Below are 26,875 nucleotides of genomic sequence, written 5' to 3'. Positions count from 1 at the left end.
CTGTCTCATAAACACTGTGATTTCTAACAATCAGTATGTCTTTAAATCAGTTATTTGTAAAACTTCCAATCCGAACTTTGTCAAACTTCGTTTTAGTAAGCCAAAAGGATTCATTATAATTGTTGCTGCAGTTATAAAAGCGCAACTGGTTATCTTCAACTGGTTCAAGCAATCAGCTTTTCTATGTGGAAATGCTGACCGCCATGTTAATTTTCCACTCTTTTATGTCACCTTGACTTGTGACATTCCACTTCCCCTGCAGGTATCAATAACGTTTAGCAATTAATAACCAGATTAAATATTGCAGCCCAAAGGTTTGTTTAAATGCCAACACTAAAGAAAACTAACAAACAATACTAAATAATTGATTGAACCTTAAAAGCAGAACATCCATTGGGAAGAGTTCACCAGTCATCGCTGTAAAGATCAGCTGTCAGCTTGTAAAGAGATATGAGATGCTAGTAAAGAGTTAAGGATTATGTGATATTATGTTATGTAATGGGAGCGAGCCCAGGGAATAATGTTGAGATTTGTGACTTGTGAAAGACTGCAGCTGCATTCCCACGTTTCATGCCACCGACCTGCATGTTCCATAAACTGCTGCACGACAATTGACAGGAATGCACATAGCTAGCATGAGTAACCTGCCTCTGCTATTGTTGTAGGACAACATAAAACTTACACCATGCTGAATGTATGTTTAGGGCAGGCTGTCAGTTTCTGTTGTTGAGAGTGCGGTTTGCTTTTATTCAAGATGAATGATTATATACTTCACTCGCATTCAACAGCAGAGGACAGAAGTAGATGTCAGAGGTGGAAGTGATGAGGTAGTGGACGGAAGAAACAAAAAGCAGGTTTGTTGTTGTTCTTTTTCTCCTTGTGGACATTTGACCCGGTGCTTGTTTAGGTTTAAAGAAAAAACACATCATTGTGAATTATATCATTATTCCTTGATGTTATTTTTTTTGGCCGCCAGATGATACAGTCAGGCCAGCAGGAGTTTGGGGACTACCTCACATTGCATTCTTCAGTTCCTCCGACAGGTGATGTCTCTACAGGGCACAGTCTCCATAACCCTATATTTGTGTCATAACCACAAGCCCCTCTGTGTGTCACAGTCATAGATTTAGAAAGCTGTGTCCATGGAGGGGTAGCGGTCTGTGGTGATCAGTGTTGCTGTGACGCAGAGCACCTGTCTCTGCTGTCCAAAACTCCTGTAGCCATGGATTTAAACCTCCTCCCACAATAAACACAAGTGGCATTTTCACTTCAAGGAAAGTCAAATTAAACTTTTGTTGTTTGAACACTTTATCATTGGAAAGCAACAACGTAATCACAATGTGTGCAGGAGGGGAGATTAGGCTTTGCTGGGAGTGTAATGCTTGATCAAAGTTTTGGTAATTGTCAGGGGTGGAAGCAAATGTTTTTTGGGTGAAAAGGTCAAATTTACATGAACATGGATGTAAAAAATGCACACTCAGGTCTAAAACCCAACTAATTCTGGGTGAAATTTTGAGTAAACAAGTTCCAAAAGAAGAAAAAAGTATAAATATAATACTTTTTAAAATTATATGGAATTGTGACTTGCACTGATCATATAGTTTACCGTATATACATGCATTAAATATAGGTATATTTAATGAGACAAAAGAAAAAATGAAGTTGAGAGCTGTGAGAAAACGAGGAAACAGATGATTACACACTGGTTAAAATACTGACAGGATGACCATGGACACTGAAGTCCGAAAAAATTAGTCATGCCCTTACCAAAACGACCTCTTTACTGATAATAATTACTGATAATATCATGTCGTGATCATTGTGATGACTTCAGAGTGTAGAGAGAGGTAGAGCGCAATGATGATGACAGGGAAGAATTATAAATACATATATATATAGTAGACATAGAGGTGAGTGGGGGAAAAAGCTAAAAGTGATGTGTGAATTAGAATAAAACAAATAATAATAAAACACGCTGCTGGACATTTTTGTAAAACAAACAACAAACATTTGAAAAATCATTTGAATACCTTTTAAATATATTAGAACGTACACAAAAAGACCCTAGACAACTTACACTTCATCCCCAGATTGACTGATCACCCCCACCCTAGACTCCATGTATATTTTTTGGAAGCCTCACAGATGGTGTCCCGTTCACTACTTGCAAACTGTTAGCAGCATGTATCATTCACCAGCTAACTTTACTGCTCTGTCAGAAATCGCTCACGGTTCCCGGAAAGCGTCATTAAAAAACAAAACAGAAAAAGTGCGCCTCTAGTCGCTGAGAGCATCCCACGCTCGTACCCATCTCGTGCGCAGAGTCCTACCCGCTAGCGTTTGTTTGTGCACGTCAACTCAGCGGAGAGCGGGCTTCTCACCTTCGTGCGCGTTTCCAAATCAACTGCAGATATTTGGTCTTTTTTCTTCTTAATTTTATTATTATAATTTTTTGGAAGGGTTCCTCGTCTGCAGGTTCTGACATCACGCTGATGTTCTTCACTTCTGAGCTCTCCACCCAGTCAGCAGGGGAGCGCTGGACCAGAGACGCACAAGCAGGGGAGAGCAGGCTGATGTTAGCGGCTGTGGTGAGGCTCTGTCTGCCAGTTTAAAACTAAAGAAACAGCTAAGACTCGTTTAATGAACAACTGTGGCTGCTGGGCTCGGTTTAGAGACCATGGATGCGCTGCACGGCCGCTGACCTGGCGGGTTACTTGTTTTGTGAAGTGTGCGCAGGAATAGATGCTTCACTTGATTGAGCCCAGATTATTTTTTTTGTTTTGCAAAGTGATATCAGGTCGTTAGCAGCTTGCTTTCAGTTTTCTCGGAGTTGGTGTGTGTGCGTGTGTGTGTGATTACTTCTCTGCACCCCTCTGATTACTTCTTACACCTGACTGTTAACAATGATCGCCGGAGGTCCCGTTTCAGCGCGACTCGCTTACACAACATCTACTGTGCATGTGCATCTCGTCTTGTGCGGCCGCGACTTTATTTGCAGATAACTTTTGAACCTGAACTCAAACTCAGGCTGTGGACTAGTTTCAGTCGGACTATGACTTCGTCCAAACTTTGCTCTGCGCTCCTGCGGATGATCCAGTGAAACGTGTCAAGTTGTCTGTAGTTTAATCGCGACAGCCTTGAGATGTTAGGAAGTCCATCAAACAACGGCGGCATCAGGATGCTGGCGCCTCCGGCTCCGAACGACGAGAGGCGGGTAGAGTTTGTGGCTCTCACCGCCGTCCAGACGGAGAGAAGCGAGCCGTCCACTCCGGAGCGCGGACACCCGTCTCACCGCACGGGTCTGCTGGGCACCCCGCTGCCTGGACCGCCCGGACCTCGGGCCAACATGTCCGCTTCAAGCAAGCGCTACAGAAAGTTTCAAAACTGCCTGTACAACGTGCTAGAAAGACCAAGAGGATGGGCATTCATCTACCATGCATTCATGTAAGTGTGTCATGGCTTTAATTTTGTGTGAGTGTGAACATCCCTAACACATTAAACTATAACTTTATAAAAGTTTGGAAAAAGAAGGAAATGTTGGACTTCCTAATCCAGCCTTTTGATCTCTGCATGCCAGCAGTTATTAGATAAATTTCCCAATTAGCCAACAGAGTTGCTTATGCCGCAATTAGCCTGGTCATATGCCATACATCATCTCAACATGGGGTCTGCTGTTCAATTTCCCCTTGTCTCTGTCTCATTAAATCATCAGGGGGACTTATGATGTTAAATTTAATTTGCTCAAATCCACATGGGGGAATTTTTATTTTATTTTTTAAATCATAGTCATTTTGTAAACACTTTGATGTCTGTCTGAAGTTTGTGTTTTGTAGGTTTACATGCTTCACTCAAGGCGCTGAAAAGTAAAAGTGTGGATTATGATGATAATGATTAATAAATTTTAAAAAAGCTCTATTAAGAAATAGAAACTCTCCTCACCGGTGATGTAAGAACTCATTCTGAACCCTAACACCGGAAGCCTAAAGATGAGTTCTACAATTAAAAGCGTGTACTAAACATAGATGTGAAACTAAAGCAACTCTCCTGCTGCAGAAAGTATTAAGTCAGGGCTTTTAAAGGAGCCTGTATGGCCTTATGTTCAAGAATGTATATACAACATGTAAACACGGGGAGAGTATGAGCTCACTGCTGGTGGTGCCGGTCCCCTCTGACACACCAGCAACTTAAGAGTAGTATGTGAGACATAAGTCATTCATTATATCAAGACATAAAACCCAACTGAGTCTGGTTTTTACCCTCTTCACGTCTCTTCAATTTCAATTCAAAGCTGCATATATATGTTAGCCTAAACGTCTCACTATATTTGAGCATCTTTTTAAGTCAAGCATAGGGCAGCTGTGCACCGGCACCTGTCTCCCAGCTGTGTCTGCGGCTGGCATGTAGTGGACAGAGCTTTATGTATGGGAGCTCCTCGGACCGGGTCGTGCTTTCTGCGTCGTTGTTTAGAAGAGTGCAGCTGTCTGCCTGCCGGTGCCATCATGTGTTTATAACAGAGGGAAATCCCACTTCAGGGCAGTGATTCTCACATGTCCACATCCTATACTGCAGCGGTCCCCAACCTTTTTTGCGCCACGGACCGGTTTATGCCCAACAATATTTTCACGGACCGGCCTTTAAGGTGTCGCAGATAAATACAACAAAATAAAACTAGTACCGGTACCAAAAAAAAGAAGATTTATTCATAATACACGTGAAAAGACCCAGGAAAACCGAGTTAACGATAAAACGATAACAAAATAACGCTTAAAACCGATAAAAAACCCTGAAAACCATACATTTCACACCTGAGCCTCAACCCTCGCGGCCCGGTACCAAACGACTCACGGACCGGTACCGGTCTGAGGACCGGGGGTTGGGGACCGCTCCTATACTGTCTGTATATTAACAAGAGCACGTCAGTAAATGCTACAGCCCCACTTTAACCCACTTCACTTTTCTCCAGTTGTTTCTTCTTATGCCATTGCTACAGGACTGTGAGCATGCATTTCCAGCACACACGGGACTACGTGTCATGCACCTCTTCCACCTGATGTGTTACTCATTAAGAGCGATGGCCTTTACAGGGTGGCAGCCTGTGACATTCTCCTTGACATTACTGGGGTGTTGGAGCGAATCGCGGCTCTGCCATTGTTGTTAGTTCTCTGTTAGAGAGGCAAAGCATCCACTCGGAGGTGCCCAGATCGAGTTTCAGATGTCACGGCCTCAAAGCTGATTTTGGAAGCGAGTTGCTCCTGTGGCGGCCTATTTTACGTTGACTGCAGAATGTACCAGGGATAAAATGTGCAAAGCTTTTCAAGAAGCCTTGCACTAAGACGTGAAATATATTTGCTGCACATATGTCTACCTGAGCGCATCATTCCCACCGTACTTCATCCGTCTCAGCTGGGCATTTATTTTGATTAATTACATGTGTGTTGCTCTCCAAGAGGATAACTGTGTGAAGAAAACTCTTTGTACAACGAAGCTCAATTAAGGCTGTGTTGATCTGTTGTAATTAAATTGAGCTATACACTGCTGTGTAGGGTGCTGTGCTAACTTTCCCTTGATCCTTTAATTAATCCTGTGTTGTAACAGGGGACCCTGGAACAGATGTGTTGCTTAGAGGGCCTCTCTTTGCAGCTGTTGCAGTGTGCATGGAAAAGCATTGAAGCAGGTCTCCACTGTAATGACTCCTCACATGAAGTCCCACAAGTTCCTCACCTCTGTTTGTCAAATCTGCGAACACACACACACACAGATTTTTCTCTTTAAATCTTGCCTTTTAAAGGTTTTGGTTACAGTGTTGTAAATGTCTGGATCTTGAGTGTGTGGGATGGAGAAAACATTTCTCACACATTCTCTCCTGCAGGTGTAACAGCTGCTGATTCAGAGCTGACAAAAAGTTCTCTTCTACTCTCCATCCTTTGCTCTCCTGCTCTATTATCCCATCAAATCTCTTTTTTTTGTGCTTACCAATAAAATAAAAAAAGGGCGTTGAGGCAGGAATTTGTTAAAAGGGATTATAGCGTTCATGGAAAGTTCTGTAATAAACACAGAGAGAGTTCCTTTGCTCGTAAACTTGGTCGGTTGTGTAGACGGCAGACAGGTTCTTGCAGAGGCTCTGGTTCAAATGGTGAGTGGAGCCTTTGAACCGTGTTAAGTTTGGCGTGCCCTTTGATAGCCTTTCCCTTACTCACTGTCAAAGCTGAAGACCTCTTTGACACCTTTGAGTCCCACAGCTTTATTTCAGCTGCAATAAATCTATAGCGGCAGCTGTTATGGTGTTTAACTCTGTTACAGACCAGCTGCCTGACAAGAAGCCTATTCGTTAATACTGTCACTAATGATTGTTTTTCTTATTAATTAGCCTGTAAGATTTTCACAAAAATTGCTTATTTTGCTAAAATTGTGTAAATGTCCCATCACAGTTTCCCAGAAAACAGGGAGATATTTTAGCCAGCGCCAACACATGAGGTCTGTTAGTGCTGGGGAAGCCCAGTGTTACATGTATGTGATTTTCTTCTTGGGGATTAAGGCACTTATCGCTGACATACAGTATGACTCATTAGGGCAAAATGACTTTCATTTGAATTGTAGAAACTCTCTTTTTGCCTTACGTAATATGTAAGCATGCTATACAGGGCCCGTTTGCATGTTTTCACATCTGCACGTTTTTTGTTTTTCTAGCAAAATATACATAAATGGAAATTGAATAGAATAGAATAATCCTTTAAGTGGCTCAAGACTTTTGCACAGTTCTGTGCTCGATCTTAAGTCTATGGTTTGGTGCAGTATTCGGACTTCATTCTTAATATACAGAAAGTGTGTGAGGATGGACGGGAAAAAGAGACTGAGCATTGGCCAGCCAGAGTGATTGATTGGCTCGAAGGAGGGCAAAAATATACCGGTCATGTATTATTGATGTCCTATAGTGAAGGAGCAGAAATGTGCAGGAAAAATATCACATGGAGGTTTTGGTTTGAGCTTGTGCTTCTATGAAGACCTCTTTGCAAACGCTCTGTGTAGGACTATTAGCAGGTTAAAAGACACTTTCTCCTCTCTTTTCTGGCTTTGCTCAAGTGCACTCTGTGAAAACAGTAATACAATACCTTTTGTTGCTCTGCAGATGCTTTGTCAAGTCCTAGAAACAAAACAAACCCTGATGAAGTCAAAGGGGAATCACCAGGCTTATTTTAGCAGTCATCTGCAGGATAAAAATGACCTCTAAATATGTAACTCATATTTAAGTCCACCTGCCTTTCTTCTTTGCTCCCAACCTAATTACAATAACTGCTTGAAAGCCTTTTTTTTTATTTGTAAAGATGAAAAGATGTCAAATTTCCACACTAGCTTTCAAAATATCCAGTCAAGCACACAAAGTGAAGGTGTGGACTTTACTAACAAGGAAAGACAGGTGAAAGAAATTATGGAGTAGTACTCGTAGGCCTTTCAAAGGCTCTCTTTCAAAGGCCTCTCCTGCTTTACCGTTCCTTAAAAAAAAAAATTGAATCCTTTTAAGATGACTTTCTTCTAACCCACATTACATTACATCTGAAAGGAGCTCACTTTACTCTTGCAAATGTTAATGTTTCTAAAGAAATGATCGTTAATCTATCAGATCTGTAAACAATCATTTCCAAAGCAAGCTTAATCTTTGTCAGATGAACCACTGAGACTCCACGCCATGTATGAATATCTTTACTTCAACCTTTTATGGCACAAGCATCAGTGATGGTGTGTGTTTATGAAAGCTTGAGCCTAAAGCCACATTATTTATAGATGTTAAGGGAGATACGGCCTAATGCTCTCCATAACCTCTCCACCGATGTTTACCCAGAGCGCCTTTGTGGCTATAGTTAATTTTTCACACATCTTTTCTGTAAACAGAGCAGCTCCACACTGAATGCATCTCGCAAGCTTTTTCAACTAAAGGTGAATTGCCTTTGTGACATTATTAAACTCATTTAGCTCAGACAGCTTGTTGATTGAATGTGCTCCCTCTATCCGTCGACTCTTGCAGTTTTGCCTCCATCTGAAGCCACTTTGAGCCAGCTAATCTACTTTCTCACCTGGCTCAGGGAAACCGTGTGGTCTTTTTTTCTCCCCAGGTTTTCAACCACGCGACACAAAATCCGCTAAAATCGCCGCCCTCTGCCGTCCTCCAAAGAGCCACTGACGCGTTTGATGCTGGACCTTTTTTTATTATTAATAGTTTGAGTAATGCTGGAAAATTGCTTTTTGTAGGTTGTTTGCATTTTTAGCTTGCACACAAAAGTGTTTTTTATTGATGACTAAGGAAGAGAGAAAGAAAGGTGAGAGGGAAGTCTCACCAGAGCGAAGTGCCATTGTGAAATGGTGTGGGGAGAGAGCTACGCTGCACTTTTAACCTGCTCGGGGCTGCAGATTAGATGCTTGGTGTTCATTTAGTGCTGCTTTTGTTTTAATCTGTTCACCTCAGCAAGTTGTGCAAATTCTGCTCCATTAGGAATATCTGTATAAGGATCTAATATAAGAATTTCTCCTCCTTCACTCTGTCCGTGTCTCCTTTCATGCTTCCCTTTATTCCTGTGCCAACAACATCTTATTTGCGGCACTGGCCTGTCTACTAAACGACTTCCCCTCCCTCACGTCTTCATCATCTCCTTTCCTCCTTTCTGTGTATGCTTAAATGGGAAGGATACATATGTAAATACATAAATGCGAGTCAATAATTCCAGACATTTGTCAGTTAATTAATCAAACTTCTTGTGTTTATAACTGGCTTCCTGTCTCGTGTGACAGCTTAATGTTTTTCTTTAACACGATAAACTAAAAGTGATTATCTTTTGGATTGTGGCCAGACTGGAAATGATGATTTTCTCTATTTTCTGACATTTTACAAAAAGAATCATAATCTGATTGCCACTCGAATCATTCGATGAACGGCGAAATGTGTCACCTTTTAGCAAAACATGGAAGATTTTGAAACCTGCATCGATGACGTATGAAGGTGAGGCTTTCTTCTTGTATTGTTTTCTGTCTCGTGTTTAGACTCTAGCCCCCCTAAAACATGGCTTCTGCTGTGCTTCTCTGAAAGAGCATCTTTTGCATTTCCTCTGATTTGATTGAAGGAGGAACCAAAAGCCATCTGAGCTGCTAATCAGATTAAGCCCAGAGTAACTTCATTGGGCAGGAACTCGGAGAACATGATTTCGTCTGCTTTGTGTTCTTGATATTTTTAAGGCTGTTTTGGGGAAATGCAAGTGGTCATTTCAACTGGAGATCAGTCTGCTCTGGTGTGGCCTGGCTTCCTGTAAGAACAACAGTTTGTCATCTGGACTGTTTAAAGAAGATATTGTGCCTTATACATGAGAAGCTGTAATCAAAACATCAGTCCTGCATTTGCAAAGTTGTCGTTTCTGCAAGCCTCCAAATCTGCTGTGAGAGGTAAACCATCAAAATATTTTAGTGGATTCAAGCTTCCTGTTTTTTTGTCCATAGCTACAGAATAACATAGCACCAGATATTTACCATAGAAAAAATTAAAGGCCTTAGCTCAAGCAGTTTTCTGGATAATGGATTTTTAAATTGGCCCCTCAAAAATGATGACAGAAAAACATCTAAAAACAGCCCTTCATTCTTCCCTTGAAATACATAGAAAGCTAACAGACAGACTCAAATTGTCAAGGCTTCCTCTCAGATCTGAATTCCTGTTAAGGAATAATGCATATTTTCATTTTTTTCAGGCGAATCTGCGATGGCCATATTTAAAATTTTTATTTTGATGAATTGAGATGGAACAGTCCACGTGACACTGAAAGAACGTGCTGCCGCATTACTTGATGTTGACCTTTCATGCTTTAAAGGTTACGAGGTCTTCCCCAGCCCTTTTATACATAGCCCACGTGGACCTTGGCTTCTCTGAAGTTCTCCCGTCATGTGTCCTGACGTCTCTTTCAAAGGCCTGTCACATTCCGGAGCAACTGCTTTAACATCCTTGGGTTTATTTTTCCACCGAGCGGCTGGGTACCCACTAACAGCAGCAGCGTGCGACAGAGGGCAAGAAGGAGGAAGAAGCAGGAGAGAGATTCATTCTGGTTGCTAAGAATGAATGCTAATAATGATAATATGATACTATATTGATCCCTGTAGGAAAATTCTGTTTCCCCTTGTCCCCTACTTCAACAGCTACAGCTGGCTGAGGTATAAAATGTTGCTCAAGGACAATGCCAGTTTGGCAGATGCTTGCTGTTGGTGACTGATATGCTAAAGGTTGGCTTGAAAAATATGAGAGGACACACAGTGCATACCCCCAAAACAGCTGAAATGAATAAAAATAAAACACCCGTGCTTTGGAGAGTCAGAGAAAGACGTTGGTGTTCATAGCCTGATCGTCCTTCAGAGGAAGAAAGAGCTTGTATCAGGACATGTGATTAGTGTCTGTGTGGAGGTAGAAACAGGAAAAGTGGAAAGCAGTGAGGTGGAGAGAGAGGAAAGTGGAGGTTAGTTGCTGTATTAATTTCTCCTTTCGGGGCAAAATGTGTCTCCCCTGGGGAGGGGACTGTCTGTCCTGGGATGGCCGATCAGGAGTCAGATTTCCCTCCAATAACCAGCCCTGCTCCCTGTGCTCACTTCCACCAAGGAGCAGGAAGAGTGCAAATACACACGCACACACACACACACACACACACACACACACACACACACACACACACACACACACACACACCATTATGGTCAGTGGGAAAACAAACTACTGCTGCTTATTTACTCAGCAGTGCAAAACATGTCAAAATACTGAAGGTGAAATCCAACACACACACACACACACACAGCAGAGACCTTGAGCCACCAACACTGATTTTGTTTTATTCTCTTGGAGATAACTGATGAGTAGGGGTGTTGACACCATCTAATCTGCTGTAATCTGTGTTTATGTAATGTTATTGCCACGGAAGCGTGCCAGGAATACTGTAGCATTTAGACAGGAGGATTCTGAGGGGAATACCAAGAGTTTATTTTGATTATTCAAGACCCTCTAAACACTCCAGTTCTGCTTTGACAGCCAGGAAAATCCAAAGACGGCCTCCTAGCTCCAGTTTGCTGTATATCTCAGTACACAATGAAATTACTGTTACTGTATAGTAACAGTAACTTCTGCAGAGGTGGTGAATCTGCACAACTAGACATATTACCAGAGCTGCAAATACTGAATACTTGTTGTCTGGGATTACTTTGTAATCTGTAGTCACTGAATTCAAAACACACCACTCCTACTTCTTAGGATGATCGTCAGTGTAAATGTAACTATTTTAATTGAAACATGAATATTAGATTACCGCTAAGAGCAAGTCTTCTTTTAAAATAAATGTTGGTGCCTAATAAATAACAGTGTTCCTCTTTCTTTATGTGCAGATACATTTCTATGCACACATTGAAGTTAAGTGGGCTAGCTTCAGTTTGATTTCCACATTCCATCACATGTATAAGTTAATTATTAGATGTCAGATTACTCACTTGAAGGGCGTATGTGGAAAAAGCTGAAGCCACACTTAAACAAACACGTCAACAGACAAGTGACAAAGTCGTTACGAGACTTTAATAATTTAATTGTGATTTGCATCAGATTTAAACATAGTTTTTTCTCTTTCACCCAGCACCTCCATGTTCTCTGAGCCTCGTTCTCATTTTGCCCTGATTTTAATTAACGCTGCACGCCATCGGTTTCTAATTCAACCAGCCATGTAAAAGCTGCTCTCTAAAATCACCTGCTGTTATCCACTGAATATACTTACTTTAAATATGTTTGTGCACAAAAGCACCGTGCACCTTCTACACAGCGACAGTCCCAGCTTGCTCAGTGTGTGAACGTGGACCCAAGTTCGGGGTGATTTTCTCCTGCGATTGCAAGTCCGGGCGATTTGAGTGAATGCAGTGAGCAGGTTGAATGTGTCCATAAAGGTATTCGGTGCGAGTGTTTAGAGTGCTTAGGAAGCAGGGTCTGTGTGTCGCCAACAGCTGCGAAGACCATAAAGCAAGTCGGAAATAAATCAATAGCTTTAGCCATTATCTCTCGGCAGCACACTTAAAGCCTCAGCCTAATGGGTGGCTGTACCAGCGCACCACAGATGATCAGCAGATGCTGAATAATGTGGAAACTAACTGTAGCTAACCGCTGATAAGAGATTAACATGTTAATTTATATAAAATGTGGAATTGCCCGTGTCTCCTTATCTTATTTACTGAATTAATTTCAGCAGCACTGAGGCATTCATGGATAAGTGAAGGCAGATAGGGGTGAGGACTTTAACTGCTGGCGAGGGAGCAACCCAGCCTCATAGAGGTTTTTGAAATAGACTTTAAATCTGTTGTTTCATATTTCTGGACGTGAACTTCACAGCTTTTTTTTATTTTGCTGGGCACAAATTTCCCCTCCTTATTTCTGTGGCCCATAACATATATTTATATCTGACCGGTCTCCTGGTTTGTGTCCATACACACAAAATGAATATTTCCATTTTTGAAGGATGAATGAGTCTGCATTTAGAGGCTCATTGCATTTGTGGGTGGCGTGAAAGCTTTCACTGTTCATACTGGAGACTGCTGTGTGAGTCCTACAGAGGACAGAGTTTTACATTTGCAATCCTTGCATCAAAATGATGTGATTAAACTTGCTTTAGGTTCAAATACAACAGCCAGTTGAGGAAAGTGTACACATCAAATATACGTCCTGTTAAATTCATTTGTCAATTTGCCATGAGACTGGACCAAAGGAAGTGAAAGGAAAGTGTACAGCAAAAGCTTCTTGTTATACAACTCCAATTACATACATTACCTGTGGCCAACTTAAAGTGATCAATTAAACCAGCATGCTTGTGTTTGCACTGTGAGGACCCACGCAGGCACAGGGAAAACACGGAAACTCCCCACAGAAAGGCCAGCCGGCCGCTTCAAAGCAGGAACCGTCTTCTTGTGAGCCAGCAGTGCTCTCTTGACTGTGCTTCACAAATTTAATATGTTTTATTTCATATTTAAAGTCAGAATTTTCTGATTTCTATAATCTGCTAATGACTGAAATAATCAAAAACATGAGATTAAGCGGAAAATAAAAATAAATAGAAAATTGGCAAATGATTTATAAGTGAATTATCATGTCAATTCAAAATCATAAAATATAATAGAGTGGTCCTTATCAAACAGAATACTGAATAAAGCTCTCACGCGTTCTCGTTCATGATGTGCATCCCTGCACAGAAGAGATGGATGGATGTCTCATGGATGCAATTCGGTCGCAAGCATCTTCGGGATATCACACCATGTCTCTCTGGCTGCTGGTGTTAGATTTTAGCCTCTCTCCACGTGTTTGTAACTTGAACCAATCAGGCATAACCTGTAGTTTTCAGGACGCGGAGGCAGTGTAACTGTGCAGGCACACCTGATTTGTATGTATGATTATAAAGGTGCTGTTGCTGTTTGGGATGAACTTGGCCTTTCTTTTTCTCTCCCCTCTCTTCTCATTCTGCTCTGTCTCTTGTAAAGGCTGGGATAGCCCGTGTCTCTCTCTCTATATTTCTTTCTCCTGTTGACCCTGCCTGGCTGCACCCGCATGCACAGCCCAGCTTAAGAGTTGTTAAGATCATCTTAATTTATAATGGCAGTCACTATAAACATGTGAGGAAGCAGCACCATGGAGATGGAGCTCAAACAAAATCACAATGTAAGACAGTATTTATAAGGCCTGCCTTGTGTGCAAAAAGCCGGGTACAGCTGTGTGTGTGTGTGTGTGTGTGTGTTTGCTCATGTGGTTGAAAGCGCGTCCTGTCAGAAGAAGTCTTGATTGGCACTTTTGCAAGACATGTGTGCATTCATGCAAGTGTGTGTTTATGGAGAGTGTGTGCGTGGGTTTGCCTGCACGTGTGTGTGTGTGAAGGCCTGGTTAGTGGTGCTATGGGCACACCATAAACAATAATCAAATGTTAACGAGGAAGCCATAATTACGCCATGCTGGCTGTCACTCTGGTGAGATTGTTTTCTTTTCCTCCATTACACCCTGCCACTGCTCTCAAATATCTTATTTGCAACTGCTTCCTTTGATCACAGCACCATTTTCTTTGTTTCCTGTTCAACGGTTACTTTTTCAGTTCCTGTTGTGATATATATGTGTTTCTCTTATCTTCGTCTCTTCATCAGCAAGTTTTGCTTCCGTTTTGTCATTTGGGCCTCTTTTCAGTTCCATATTATCTGTTTTTTTAACCTCTTTCTGCTCGTTACGCACTACGTGAAGTGATTCTGTGTCAACAAGTCCCACTCTAAGCTGAGGAGGAGGGGAGAATTAATCAGGTTGCCCCTGTTTTCAAGCTCTTTGCCCCCACTCCACGACCCCACAAGCTATAGATGCTCTTCTGCATCTGCAGCTGCTTTCATGGCTTCTATTACCCCCTGATTCACTCCCCCCTTCTTTTCAGCAGTTGAAGGTAATGAATGATTATTGATGACGCAAGATGTCAAAACATGTTTCTCACAAAAGGTTAAAAGCAAACATAAGCATAAAGCTGCCAAATCAAACTGTCCTCATTTTTGCATGTTTTGATGTCATGCAGGACTGACTGACTTGAAGTTTTTTTTCACACTTCCTTTGCAAAAACAGCTTTCAGAACTACTGCTGTACACACCCATGCATACACACACACATACACACACACACAGGGAAACAGTAAATCTGTCTCTACATGCATGCATGCGTGTGTGCGAGTGTGTGCGGACTCTCTGGTCTTGTCTTGGCCCCGAGATTAAAGCAATGTCAGCAAGTGTGTGATGAGACCTCACAGACGATGGCTAGCTCTTTTCCATTCTGGCTCTCCTTGTCTCGCTGTCTCTCGTCTGTCCAATCCATTATTCAGCCACCTCTTTCTGTCTCTTGTCTACTATTTTTTTCTCATTATCTTTCTCGCTGTCTGACTGATACTAACTCCTTGTGGTCAGCGCAGTTCCTCCTATCTTAATATATATTACTGTACTATATCTATTCTCCTTCTCCCATCCTCCGTCTCTTCTTAGCACTCTCGCTGTCTCTTGCACACTCAATCATTTTGCCCTCCGACTGCCAGACCTTGTGGTTTCCTGTGATGTGCAAGCAGTGCGCCAGAGTTAACATTACTGAGGGGAGCAGGATGAATACGACACGAAGCTGTGCGATCAGAAATCCACACTAAGCTGTCAAATCTGTAAATGAATGTATGTAAAGATTTTCCATTTTTGCTCTATAATCACCTTTATAATTCTTACGTTACAAGATTTTTTAAATGACTCGTTCACATGACCAGCAAAAGCACGATTTCACTGAAAGTGTTATGTTCTGATAAAATAAAATTGTAAAGAAAGAAAGAAACGTTAAAACTGCTGATGCGTGACGTCAGTAACAGTAATAGGTTTGTTACAGTGTAGCGTTCTGCTGGGAAGCTTTGGGTCCTGGCATCTATCTGGATGTTGCTTTGACATCTGCCACCCATCACTGTTGGAGACCGAGCACACCTTCTTATTGTAAGGACAACCGCTTCCCCTGCAGGACAGTGTGCCCTGTCACACTACAAAAAACAGTGCCAGCCAAGCTCGAGAAACACAACAAAGAGTCAGAGGAGCCAAAGGGGCTGCCGTACACCACAGGACTCCCCCAGAAATCCACTTTCTAGTTCGGTTCAAAGTTGTGTTTGGTAGCACTAGAGAACTGTAAATATTAAGCAGCTGGTTTTCTGCCTCATTGGTGTGCGAATATTCAACTGGGATAGCCACTCAAGTCAGATTTCCAACTTGGTAGTTGGAGTAGGAGAAGAAACACCAGACCCATCTTCACAATCCAAGATGGCAGCAGTGCATGTAAACAGTAGTAAAACTGTAAAACTTTGTGCTGCCCATGTGCAGAATTTGTGGCTCGCTCAATGATCCACACGTGGAACAATGACCAGGCTCTAGCCGTGAACGTGCTACAGCGGCGTGGTCCTTCCCAGTTCCAACATCTGACCTCCGAGGTAAATGGAACGCAGCGCTAAAGACAACATAAGTTAAGTGGCATCAGGCTGAGAACACTTGACCATCTCAGACTAAAGTATATAATATATATATAATATAACTTTACATTGATGTGTTGGAGAATCAAGTTATTTGAGCACCCATAAATAATATGCACTTATAGTTATATGCACACCCTACGGTGCCAGTATGTGTTCCCAGAAGCTGCAGAGGTTAAGTCGTTAAGCTCAGGGCAATTTTCATAACCTGAAATTATTTCTAAACATTAATGTAATGAATCCTGTTCTAATTTCATTCAAATTTGATTCAGCACAAATTATGTATGTAACATAAGCTTCACAGCTTACTATGCAGCCTCTTCACTGACTGTGCCATGCTTAGCAAAACTGGCACTGCACATAGTTACTGGTCCCAGTACAGAGATCTGTAGTGTCAGCAGTTTGAGGGAGAATCTGAAGGGACAACAGAGAAAGAAGAGCAACCTACCACGTCTGGGTGGCAGGAGAGCTGGAGTAATGTGGAGGTATGCTGAGGTTCAGTATAGGAATGAATAATGCAGGTGAGGGTTATCTACTCCGCTATCATCTAATTGGCTGTAAGGAATTAAAGAGGGGGAGAATGTGTAACTAAGAGGCTTGAAAGTGGTCCATTCTCAAGAGCAGGGGAGAGTGAACAAGTCAGAAAAAGATCAAAATTGAAAGTCACGGAGCAGCTACGGATAAAGTTACTCCAAACATAACTTTCTCGTATTTCTGTTTCAGCAGCATCACATAATCAGTCCTCTGTATTAACGTGAAGAGAAATGTTGAGTTTCGGGGTTTTTTACTTGTGTTTGCATTTCCATCCCAGCAACATGAAGGAGGGACTCTGTGTGTTGGACCCACAGTGGGAGCTTGATGACTGCTTTCCATCCTGCTTCATGTTTTTGTTAGTCTGTAGGGGGATGTGTGTCAGAGGGAAAAAAATAACACTACACTGCTCATAGTTTAGATAAATGTAAGAGAAAGTAAAAAAAAAAAAAAAAGTCCTTTTTTTTTTAAAGTAGTGCACACATCCTGCCTTTGCTATATTCGTTCAACAAAGGTCAACAGTTTTCACAGAGTGGTTTTGGTGTTTATTTAATCAGCATCTGTTTACTCGAAGTAGTACAGTGAGGAGCGGTGCCCTTCGCCCTACAAGTATCACAGCCTGCACTCACTGTGCTCTTTTACCCACTGTCTCAGATTGTGATATTGCTCAGTGTACAATGAGAAATTATAACCAGCCTAGTGTTAAACTCTCAGTGTTGCCAAAGATGTTTGTAGCTAGTGGCGCAACTCAGGAAGTTGTTATGGAAAATGGCAAAGTCCCTGCAAATGTGTGGTGTGTCTGTGTGGAAAATAGCTTCACTGGAGGGTGATGTACTATAAGCCTTTTTCAAATGGCTCTGGACTCTGTCCTAAAATTACACATAGAGACACTGACAGTTACACAAAGCCACGCAGAGGCACACAAAGAAACATTCGGTGTGACAGCAAGCGATAGCTGAGGAGTAACACAGCGCAGCCCCTCCGTGTGATGCGACCTGGATACATGTGTTTAACCATAAAAACAATAGAACCGACATTAATAAATGAATAGTGAGACAGACTCTAGTTTTTCATTAGAGAACTCATCACACCTATAGCTGCTACCCACCTGTCCCATTTCAGCTGAGAGGCCACCATCAAAGAGACTTCATTCGGCATTTTTAATTGTGATACAATTTAATGCATTTGAAATCATTTTTAGTTTGTTCAGACTAAACTAGCAGAATGATCTAAACTCATTACAGAGAGACATTACATTCCCACAGTCGAAACACATGGATGTTATGTTAATTGGTGGTTCTAAATCGACCATAGGTATGAATGCAGGTGTGAATGCCTCTATGTGTTGGTCTAGACTGGTAACCTGTGCAGGGTGTACCCTGCTTCTTGCCCCATGACACCTTAGGTAGACTTCAGTAGTGCACTGTGTAGCGCTATGTGATGGGTCGTGGGATGTAAATGTGCCGGTAGCTAAAGCGCTTTGGGTCGACTTCTGTGTTCAAATGTGCTATAGGCTATAAATGTTGGCTTTGACAGTGCATTACTTTAAAATCACCCATGTCCATTTGGGTGCTTATTAGAAATGAATATTGAGTGGGAATTTTGTGGTAGTAGTGGTGGTGTCTGCTGTGCAGCCAAGATGGTGATAGTTAAGAATGATGAGTGTATAGTTTTTCAAAGCTCCATGCAGCGCTACTCGGTGCGCTGAATGGAGCCATATTTGCCTTTAAAATAGTAAGTAGGAGTGCAAAGCATGCAGCAGCATTGAGACAGCGCGTCCTTCATTTGACGTGGAAAACCTGTAGCTGTCTTTTTGTGTCAATTTAATAGATGGCCAAAATATTATGCTGCTTCTCAGTGAATAAGTTGCTGGAGGCAGTTGGAGTGCGGGCCTTTCCTGCAGTCAGTTGTGATTAAGACACATAATGTGTCACTACCCAGTTTAGCTCCTGCGGGATGGTTTTACTGCACGCCATTGCTCTTGTTTTTCCTCACTCCACGTTTTTGTAACTGCCCTTTCCTTTAAAAAATAAAAATAAACAAAGCAGTGGATAAATGCATTTTTTTTAAAAGTTCCTGTTTATTCAAAGAATTCATGTTTGTATTTTTTATTTATTTGTTTTGCTTAATGGGAGTAGTCTATTTTAGGTTATGTTAGGTCAAAGCACTTACAGATGAGGAAATGTGAAATAAATGGTAGTTATCTTGATGAGCCTGACTCATATACTGACAAATATATAATTTAATAGATATAATGACATTTGCACTAATTTAGGGTCAGACCCAACAAATTATTAACAAACCTGTGTAACTTTAGGTGAGGTCATTGCTCATATTGCAGTTCTCTAAATGCGCTCAAACCTTGGTAATGGTGGCCCCAGCTTTACTTCTGGTTAAATCCCATCAGCTCCTTCTTGAGATCTGCTGACCACCTCAGTTGTGTCCCACCTGTCTTCACTTTCTCACACTCTTTGCCTCAATCCCATTACACCGAGTTCAAATGTTACAGTCACAGCTTTCTTTGTGTTGTTTCTCAATCCTTGAGAGCTGCCCCTGACCCTTTGTAATCCATCACTGGAGATCCCCGCTGCCGTAGTAACCAAATTAAACGTGTCACAGAGTAATGATGATTGGCCTGAAATTCAGTCATAGCTTCGGTCAAGGGGGGGCAGGGGTATCTGTAGAGTAGTATGCCCAATAAACCCCTGTGAAGTCAGTGGTTTTCTGAGCAAGACTAATTTCTCTTCTAAGAGAAGTTTTCAAGATATCCAGGTTTTGTTTGTTCAAAAACAAGGTTTCAGTGAGCACCCTTAATCAACCTCCAGCTCCTCCGATGGAAGCTGTGTGAAGGCTGAACTCGTGTTGGTGAAATGTCAGCATTATGGATGCACACTGGTGTGTGAAGTGGCTGCCCATACACCTACTAAAGGGTTTGTAGGCTCTGTGCTAATTGGCCTGCTCCTGGTAACAATACAGCAGCTAAATGTCAGGGCTCCCTCAGCACTTTGTCTCCATGCTGGTTGCTTCTCAGTTCTGTATAATACTCTTCATTGATTAGAAAAAAACCCAGTCAGGAGACAATAGACCTCGTGAGTTGGGCTGGAGTGGGAGGTTGTGTGTGTGGGAGTGTGGGTTAGTGTGTAAGCCTGATTATAAGCTCATTCAGGTCACTATTTTTCCAGCTTAGTGGATAATTTTTGCTAATATTGTTTATATAAATCTCACAGTTTATATTTTCCAGCCTCTTTGTCTACAGGAACATAAATCTTATATAACGCGTGCAAACAATTTTATGCTGAATTGTCCAGATATTAAAAAACAAACATTTTCTTTGAGGTGAAAACATCTCAACAATCACAAAGAAATCATGTGTAATTTCTATCAATCCAAGTCTGGTTATAAAATACACATGAAGGCTTTTGCAGCCCCCATGAAACCACTCTGACATCATAAAATGACCCTCTGTCTGTGGTTATAATATTATTTCACTCCATTTACTATTTAAAAAGCTGACCACATCAGACATATTTCTTTAGTCTCTAACCATCCGTACTGTATACTGTATATGAATCGTCATAACACTGAGCCACAGGAAACCATCAGAATACGCTGACTCTACATTAGCGCGCAAAATGTGTGTGCGTAGCGCATGAGAGGTAAAAAAACAAACAAAAACAAAACCCTCAGACTTCCAGGATGAGTTAATGCATCTGCACAGATATAAAAGTGTAAGATGATTGCATCAAGACAGATTACGGTGGTGCTTAATTATAGTTCTTAAATCAATTTGTTTAGTGAATCATTGCTGATAATGCAAATAAGCATACAGAGTAGATAAAAGCAGCAACACCAGCAATAAGCAGAGTTATGTCCCCTACCTTTGTGTTTGCTGCCTCTTTTTCCCGTCTCTTTTCACTTTCTGTCCTCCCTCGCTCTTCAGCTCAGTATCTCTCTCGGGTGCAAGAGTGGAATAACTGGTGTTTAAAGGAGGCTTTAATTTTATTTACTTTCTGTTCACATCGCTGGATTCTTCTGAGTACACTGAAATTTCTTTAAATGTCACTGAGCTACAAGCCCAATTCTAGAAATGTGTGGATGCTGTATAAAATGTAAATAAAAACAGAGGCAATTATGTGCAAAACTCATTAAAATTTATTTTATTCACATTTGAAAAAGGAAAACCAAAAGCCATGCTTCTGTAATAAAGGCAGCATGCAGTTTAGCATTGTCTTGCTGAAATATGCAAGGCCTTCCCTGAATAAGACATCATCTGGATGGGAGCATGTGTTGTATATATCTGCATGTGACTTTTCACCATCTGTCTTTCCAAATAAAAGCTGCCAATTTAATAGGCACCAGTGCACCCCTATGCAATCAGAGCTGCAGGCCTTTGAATTGTGTGCTGATAACAAGCTAAACTGTTCCTCTCCTCTTTAGTTTGGATAATGTAGTGTCCATATTATCCCCCAAAAAATTCAGATTTTGATTTGACTGGTCTGAGTCAGTTTTCAACTTGAAGAGAAGATGAGGGCTTTTCTGGAGCATGTTCACATCTTCCTTGAACAGAAAAAAAGCTTCTGCACAGAAAGACGAAGAGGAAAATCTGAGGGAACTAAACTAAACTCCATCAACTCATATGCAACCAGAAATAATACTCAGCATAGTAGAATAATAACAGGAATTAAAAACTAGGAGCATTAATTTGAAACCAAGCCATTCCAATTCATTCAAATGTAACTGTTACATGTTTCAGTAAGGTCTTCACATAACGTCAAGGTCAGAGCAGCCACTGACACCACAAGGGTCATGGCCTCAATAATTTATGTGAAGATTACTAGACTTTTACTGAATGTCCATGAAATGATCAGTTAATCAAAGTGTTGCTCGCTGGTCAAAGTAACAAAGGAAAAAATATTTTTTAAAAGTCACCCATGAGATTAAAGTGGAACTGTGTGTTTTTACATATTGTGTGCTTTTATTTTGTCACTTGCTAATTTGTTTCAGTTTTACTTTCACTGACTGATTAGATGTAGGTACTAAAACATACTTTGGTCATTTTAGGAAAAGGTTCAGGTTTAGGATCAAAGTTGCCGTTTCACACAAGTAACCGTGCATGTCGAAAAATGACAAATTGGAGTGAGAGACCTGTCTCACTAATGCCATAAACTAGACCTTCAAGCTGTGCAGCCAAAGGACAGCTTGTGTGCAACTCCAGCATCTCTGGATCCGCTGTGAGACCACATTCACCTGTTTGCTTAGGCCTTTCTTAAATCTGACATGTTTAGTACCTTTATGAGTTCTTTAACTCAAGGTTTTGGACTGAAGTTGAAAACAAAAAGGGAAAATTTGCCTGCCAAAGATTAAAACATTATAAACCGACTGTTGCTGGGATGGATATCTGCTGTGGTTTTAAGAGGTGCACAGTCTTAAGCTCATATTTCAACTTTAATCCTGACAACAATGGGAAAAAAGTGGAGAAAAATAGACAAGGGAGTTTAAAGTCAAGTGTTTTCAAAATGATAAGGTTTGAAAATATGTCTTGGAAGTATAAATTGTTGGAAAACCAACTAAATAAATATTGGAAATGTCCCTTGGAATTTGTGGATTTAAAAAAAACAAACAAATAAATTAGATCCAATGCTCTGGTGGAGAGTCACTGAAACCATTATGTTACTGATATTCAGACACACAGTAAAACCATTAAAGAAATGTGGCCTTTTAAAGTGCACTGTTATTTTCAATAATCCTTTAAGCTAAATTTCATGTTCACAGTCAGTGAGAGGCTGGAGCAAACATCCAGGGAACGGAAGAAGCTTTCTCTTCTTCCTGCACCTAAACGAATAGTTTCAATGAATCAAAAGCAAGGAACAAAGGACTCGATTACACTGTGATGTCACATTAGTTGTGTGTGTGTGTGTGTGTTTGTGTGTATATGTGTGGCTGGCAGATACTTTTAAGGCTGCTGTGACTGGGAGTGAAATTCCCCAGCAGGGAAAATGTATCAGTCTAATTGGCACTCTGTTTAAAATTCATCATCTATGGACAGACAGTGGAACAGCGTGGCAGTCAGTGGCTCTTTGGTGACTACGTTTGATTGTCTGGCTTTGCAGCAGGCTTGGCCTGCGACTGAGAGAGAACGTAATGAGCAGGAGCCTGCGTATGTAAAACAAACTGTTTGAGCACAAGTGTCAGGTAGCGCCACATCTCGTGATGCAAACTGCCGAGGTTGCACAGCACCGCTTCTCTCTTGACCTCTCAAGATGTAAATAATTTATCTAGTCTAATATTCCTGTAGGTTGTAGCATTCAGAGGAAAACAAACGTGTTCCTCTTGTTCCTGCACAAGACACTTATGTCCCCCCACACACACACACCCCCACTGCTGCCACCACACACATCAGCTCCCGCCTTTCCTGGTTTTCCAGTACAAGAACCTATGAATTGCTCAGTCAGCTTCTTTTCTTGTGAAAAAGCACATTTCATCTCATTTGTTTGCATTTTTTTTTTTGCCTTAAAAAGTTTGCTGTCCCAGAAGGAGTAGGGGGAAGGGGTGGGGTAACCAATAGGCCCGGAGGCTGGCCTGCTTGGTGCCGTGCAGCCAACCTGCGCACATTTTCCCTGCAGTCGCTATTTAAGGAGAGTGAAATGCTATTAATATCTTTCTACCGTTTCCACCTTTCTCCAGTCTCTCCCTCCTCTTTTTCTCTGCTGACGAAACACTTCCTCCTCCTTTTCACTCCCTGCTGCTTCACCTTTTTCCTCCCTTCTTCCTCTCCAGGCACAGCTCGTTAGTCCAATGAAAGTCTAGAACTGTGTTTATTGTAGTTTTCTTTTTGTGTCCCCATTACGTGTAACTGTGATATGCTAAATTGCCACAGTGGCATTTGACATAGATTCTGATGTGTTTGTCAGGCTATAAATAAATCTCACGTTCCAACCGAGCTTTTCTGAGCATTTGTTCAAGCCGGTCTATATGTTTGCCAGTGCGTGCCCTTGCAGAAGGTGTCACTGCAAGTGTGTGTTCAATAATTGGACTGTGCTGTTATTTGTGTTTGTGCACCTGGAGCATGTGCACAGATTGCAGGTCAATGCCTGAGAGTCGTCGTCAGAGCCTCAGGGATCCAGGCCGGCGCCGTCCACACAAACACGCAGACACACATGTACAGTAATAGGTACTATGACGTGACCCCATAGCCCTTTCAGTTTATGTCCATATTCACCTGCTCTTATTCTCCTGCTTCTCTTTAACTTCTTTCCCTTCACTAACTGAAATTGTGGAACTATTTTTCACTTTCACTTTAGGTACTTGATACCTAATTCTTATAAATATATGGTGAAAATAAAGACTACATTATCTCTTTTTCTTTCTCTGTCTTCTGTACTGCCGCCTCCTCGTCGTCCCCCTCCTCTGTTTTCTGTAACTGATAGCTGCTTTATCACCAAGTCGTGATTGAATCAAACCTGCATTTTCCCACAATCCAGCTCTGTTTCTCTCGACCTGGTATACTGGCTGGTGTACGCATAGAGTGTTAACATGCACACACAGTGTAATGAAACAATACACAATTTCATGTATGTTTATTAGAGCTGGTAACACCTTTTTATCTCACTTCAGCGTACTCACAGGCCGGCTGAAGTAATGTGAGAACTCCTTTTTCACTTACGTATGCTTACAGGAAAACAGCAGTAAAAGCACCTTGCCTAGCTTCCATTAAAAGCAATCTTCCTGCTCTGCGAGCTGCCGAACATTCATTTGTTGTCTGCCCCAACAGCAGACCAATGACCCTCTGGAGGTATAAAGGCCCAGAGCCAAATTCTGTGCACTTTATACATACAGAGGCTTGTGGTCTGTATTACTGATCTTTAGAGTTTCAGCATAGAGATGCTTCTCTTTCTCTCTTGGACTCTCTATCTCTCCCTCTCTTACTGTGCTTGCATTTTTCTTGATTCTCCACCGTGTCCACGAGACAAATTACACTCTTGGATTTTGGAGAAAAGTCAGATATTCTCTGTACAAAGCAGAGCATGCATTATTCTTTTTATAAACTTCTGGGGCAATTACTAAGCCTTTGAGCAGACAGCCTTTCAGTAAACTTATTGAGTGGCTCACTTACATAATGTATTGTATTTATTACATCATGGCAATCTTTTTGATGTGAAACATCTACACTCATATGAAAAAGAAAGTTTTCACAGGACACATTTGCAGTCCTGTGGAAAACAATTAAGTACACACTCACTATAGGAATTAAGTAACAACAATGTGTTGCTAATCAAATCCACTTGATTAACTGATAAATAATAAGTGTGAGCATCGCTATAAAAGTGGACGTTTTGGCAGGCTTCTTGTCTGGAGCATTCATGTGTGTGTTAACACAGTGCCAAGCAGGAACGACATCAACAGCAATCTCAGATTGATAGGCCATCCAAACACTTTGATCATCCACAGCAGAAACATATAAGTCAGTCTACCCATGATTGGGCGTCCCAGTAAATTCACCCCAAAGTCTGCAAAAAACCCAAGAGCTACATTTCAGAATCTACCCGCCTCAGTCATCACGGTAAATGTTAAAGTTGACGATGGCACCATTAGGGAAAGACTGCACAAGCATTGGTTGTTTGGAGGAGTTGCCAGGAGGAAACCTTTTATCTCTAAAGAGAATATAGCAGCTCAGCTTAAGTTTGCAAAGCTGCATCTGAACAAGCCACAAGACTTCTGGAACAATGTCCTTTGGACAGATGAGACCAAAGTGAAGATGTTTGGCCATAATGTACAGCACCAAGTTAGGAGAACACCGCATATTAGCACAAACACATCAAGTGTCACGATGATGGTGGAAGGATGTAGCCACATGACCTGAGTCGACCAAGACTTCGAAGAACACAAGTCAAATGTGGGTCATGCGACAGGATAACGCTCTCAAGCAGAGCAGCAAATCTCCAGCTGGATGTCTGAAAAATACAAGAATCAAGGAGCTGCAAAGGCCCAGTAAACGTCCATACCTCAACCTGATTGAAAAGCTGTAGTGGGAGCTTAAGAGAGCTGTGCATAATCAAATGCCTGCAATCCTCAATGAACTGAAGGTTTGTAAATAAGGCTGGGCCAAAATTCCTCCACAACGATGTGAGAGTCAAACAAAAAATGATTACTTCAAGTTAGTGCTGCCAAAGGTGGTTTTATAAGCTACTGAATCTCAGGCTGTACAGGACTGCACAGAGTGCTGTGAAAATTTTCTTTTTCACAGGACTGAATGTATGTTTATTTATAATGTGCTTTTAACCTTCTTTTCCTCTGAGGTCACCCGGGCCTGTCATCATCCTGTGCTGAATATGTAAAGCAACGGCACTTTGATCTCTACCTCATAAAAAACATTATATCTTTAATGCCTACCTCAAAAGAGCATTTTTACTCTGATATTTCTGTTCTTTCTTCTCAAAATTCTTACATCTCAGTCCATTTTGAATCTTTTTAAAAAAAATAACCTCAATATAAGGGTACTTTATTGAGGCAGGTTAAAGTCAAAGCTGAGTCAATTTTCTTTCAGTGTCCCATGAGGCCAACCATGCTGAATTGGTGGATTTCAACTGATGCTTTGCTCTTAATTGACATTTCCCTGAAAGGGAGGGCGTGATGGTGTGTGGTGATACTGGGGTGGATGGAGAAATGTGCCTTCAGCAGAAATGTGACTCCCTCTCGATATTCATCATGCGTGGCCTAACTGTCTGCTCGTCTATTTTGCTTGATTATGCATTTATATCTTAATGTATGATAAGTAGAAAGAAGCAAATGCGTGTACTTGGTGGATCTTAACAGGCCTCTTAAATATATAGAAGAGCCGTAACAGAACGTAAAAGTGAAGGCAATGAAAAAGGACATCATACATGTCAGATAACTTTAAAAATCTGGATATTATGCAGTATCAGTGGTCTCTTTGACTGAATTTGGGCATATTATATTTTCCCAAGCACTAGTCAGCATTGCCATCCAAATAGCTTTGTTATTTGTATTAGTAATAAGCAATATATCAGTGAATTATTTCAAAGGATTTTTGTCTTTATTTGAGCCAAGGAGCTAAGTGGGGTTGGTGGTCAGAAAAAATGGAGGGAAACTGAAAGGGGGAGTAACACTTTGTGCTTAGTGATTTTAGGATCTTATTTTCCTTTGACATTTGTACCAATCAGGCACACTCCTTATAGGTGAAGTGAATAAATAACATTTATTCACTCATTACAATGCTCTGCTGGGAAACCTGGGGTCATAGGGTTAATGTATATATTAGATGCAGAGCAGAGTTCTGCATG

The 26,875-nt window shown here is 41.4% G+C and overlaps 1 protein-coding gene across 4 annotated transcripts in view; it reads left to right on the top strand.

Annotated features, from left to right (window-relative positions):
- The window catches only part of kcnq4 (potassium voltage-gated channel, KQT-like subfamily, member 4), a 59,272-nt gene that overhangs the window by 5,586 nt on the left and 26,811 nt on the right, over window positions 1–26,875 (top strand). The window contains exon 1 of one of the 4 annotated variants that reach the window (XM_085149610.1): window positions 1,559–3,444. The exons of 1 other annotated variant lie outside the window; for it this stretch is intronic. In XM_085149610.1, coding sequence (XP_085005736.1) covers window positions 3,143–3,444 — 302 coding nt within the window. In that variant the 5' untranslated portion in view covers window positions 1,559–3,142. Of the gene's footprint in view, window positions 1–1,558; window positions 3,445–26,875 lie in introns of those variants that run through there. 2 more of the 4 variants (XM_085149607.1, XM_085149608.1) reach the window with 2 other exon arrangements.

This window comes from Neolamprologus multifasciatus, chromosome 22 (genome assembly GCF_963576455.1).
Source record: "Neolamprologus multifasciatus chromosome 22, fNeoMul1.2, whole genome shotgun sequence".
Taxonomy (NCBI): Eukaryota; Metazoa; Chordata; class Actinopteri; order Cichliformes; family Cichlidae; genus Neolamprologus; species Neolamprologus multifasciatus.
The sequence above is the reverse complement of the archived record's forward strand: the minus strand, read 5'-3'. Positions and strand labels throughout refer to the sequence as shown.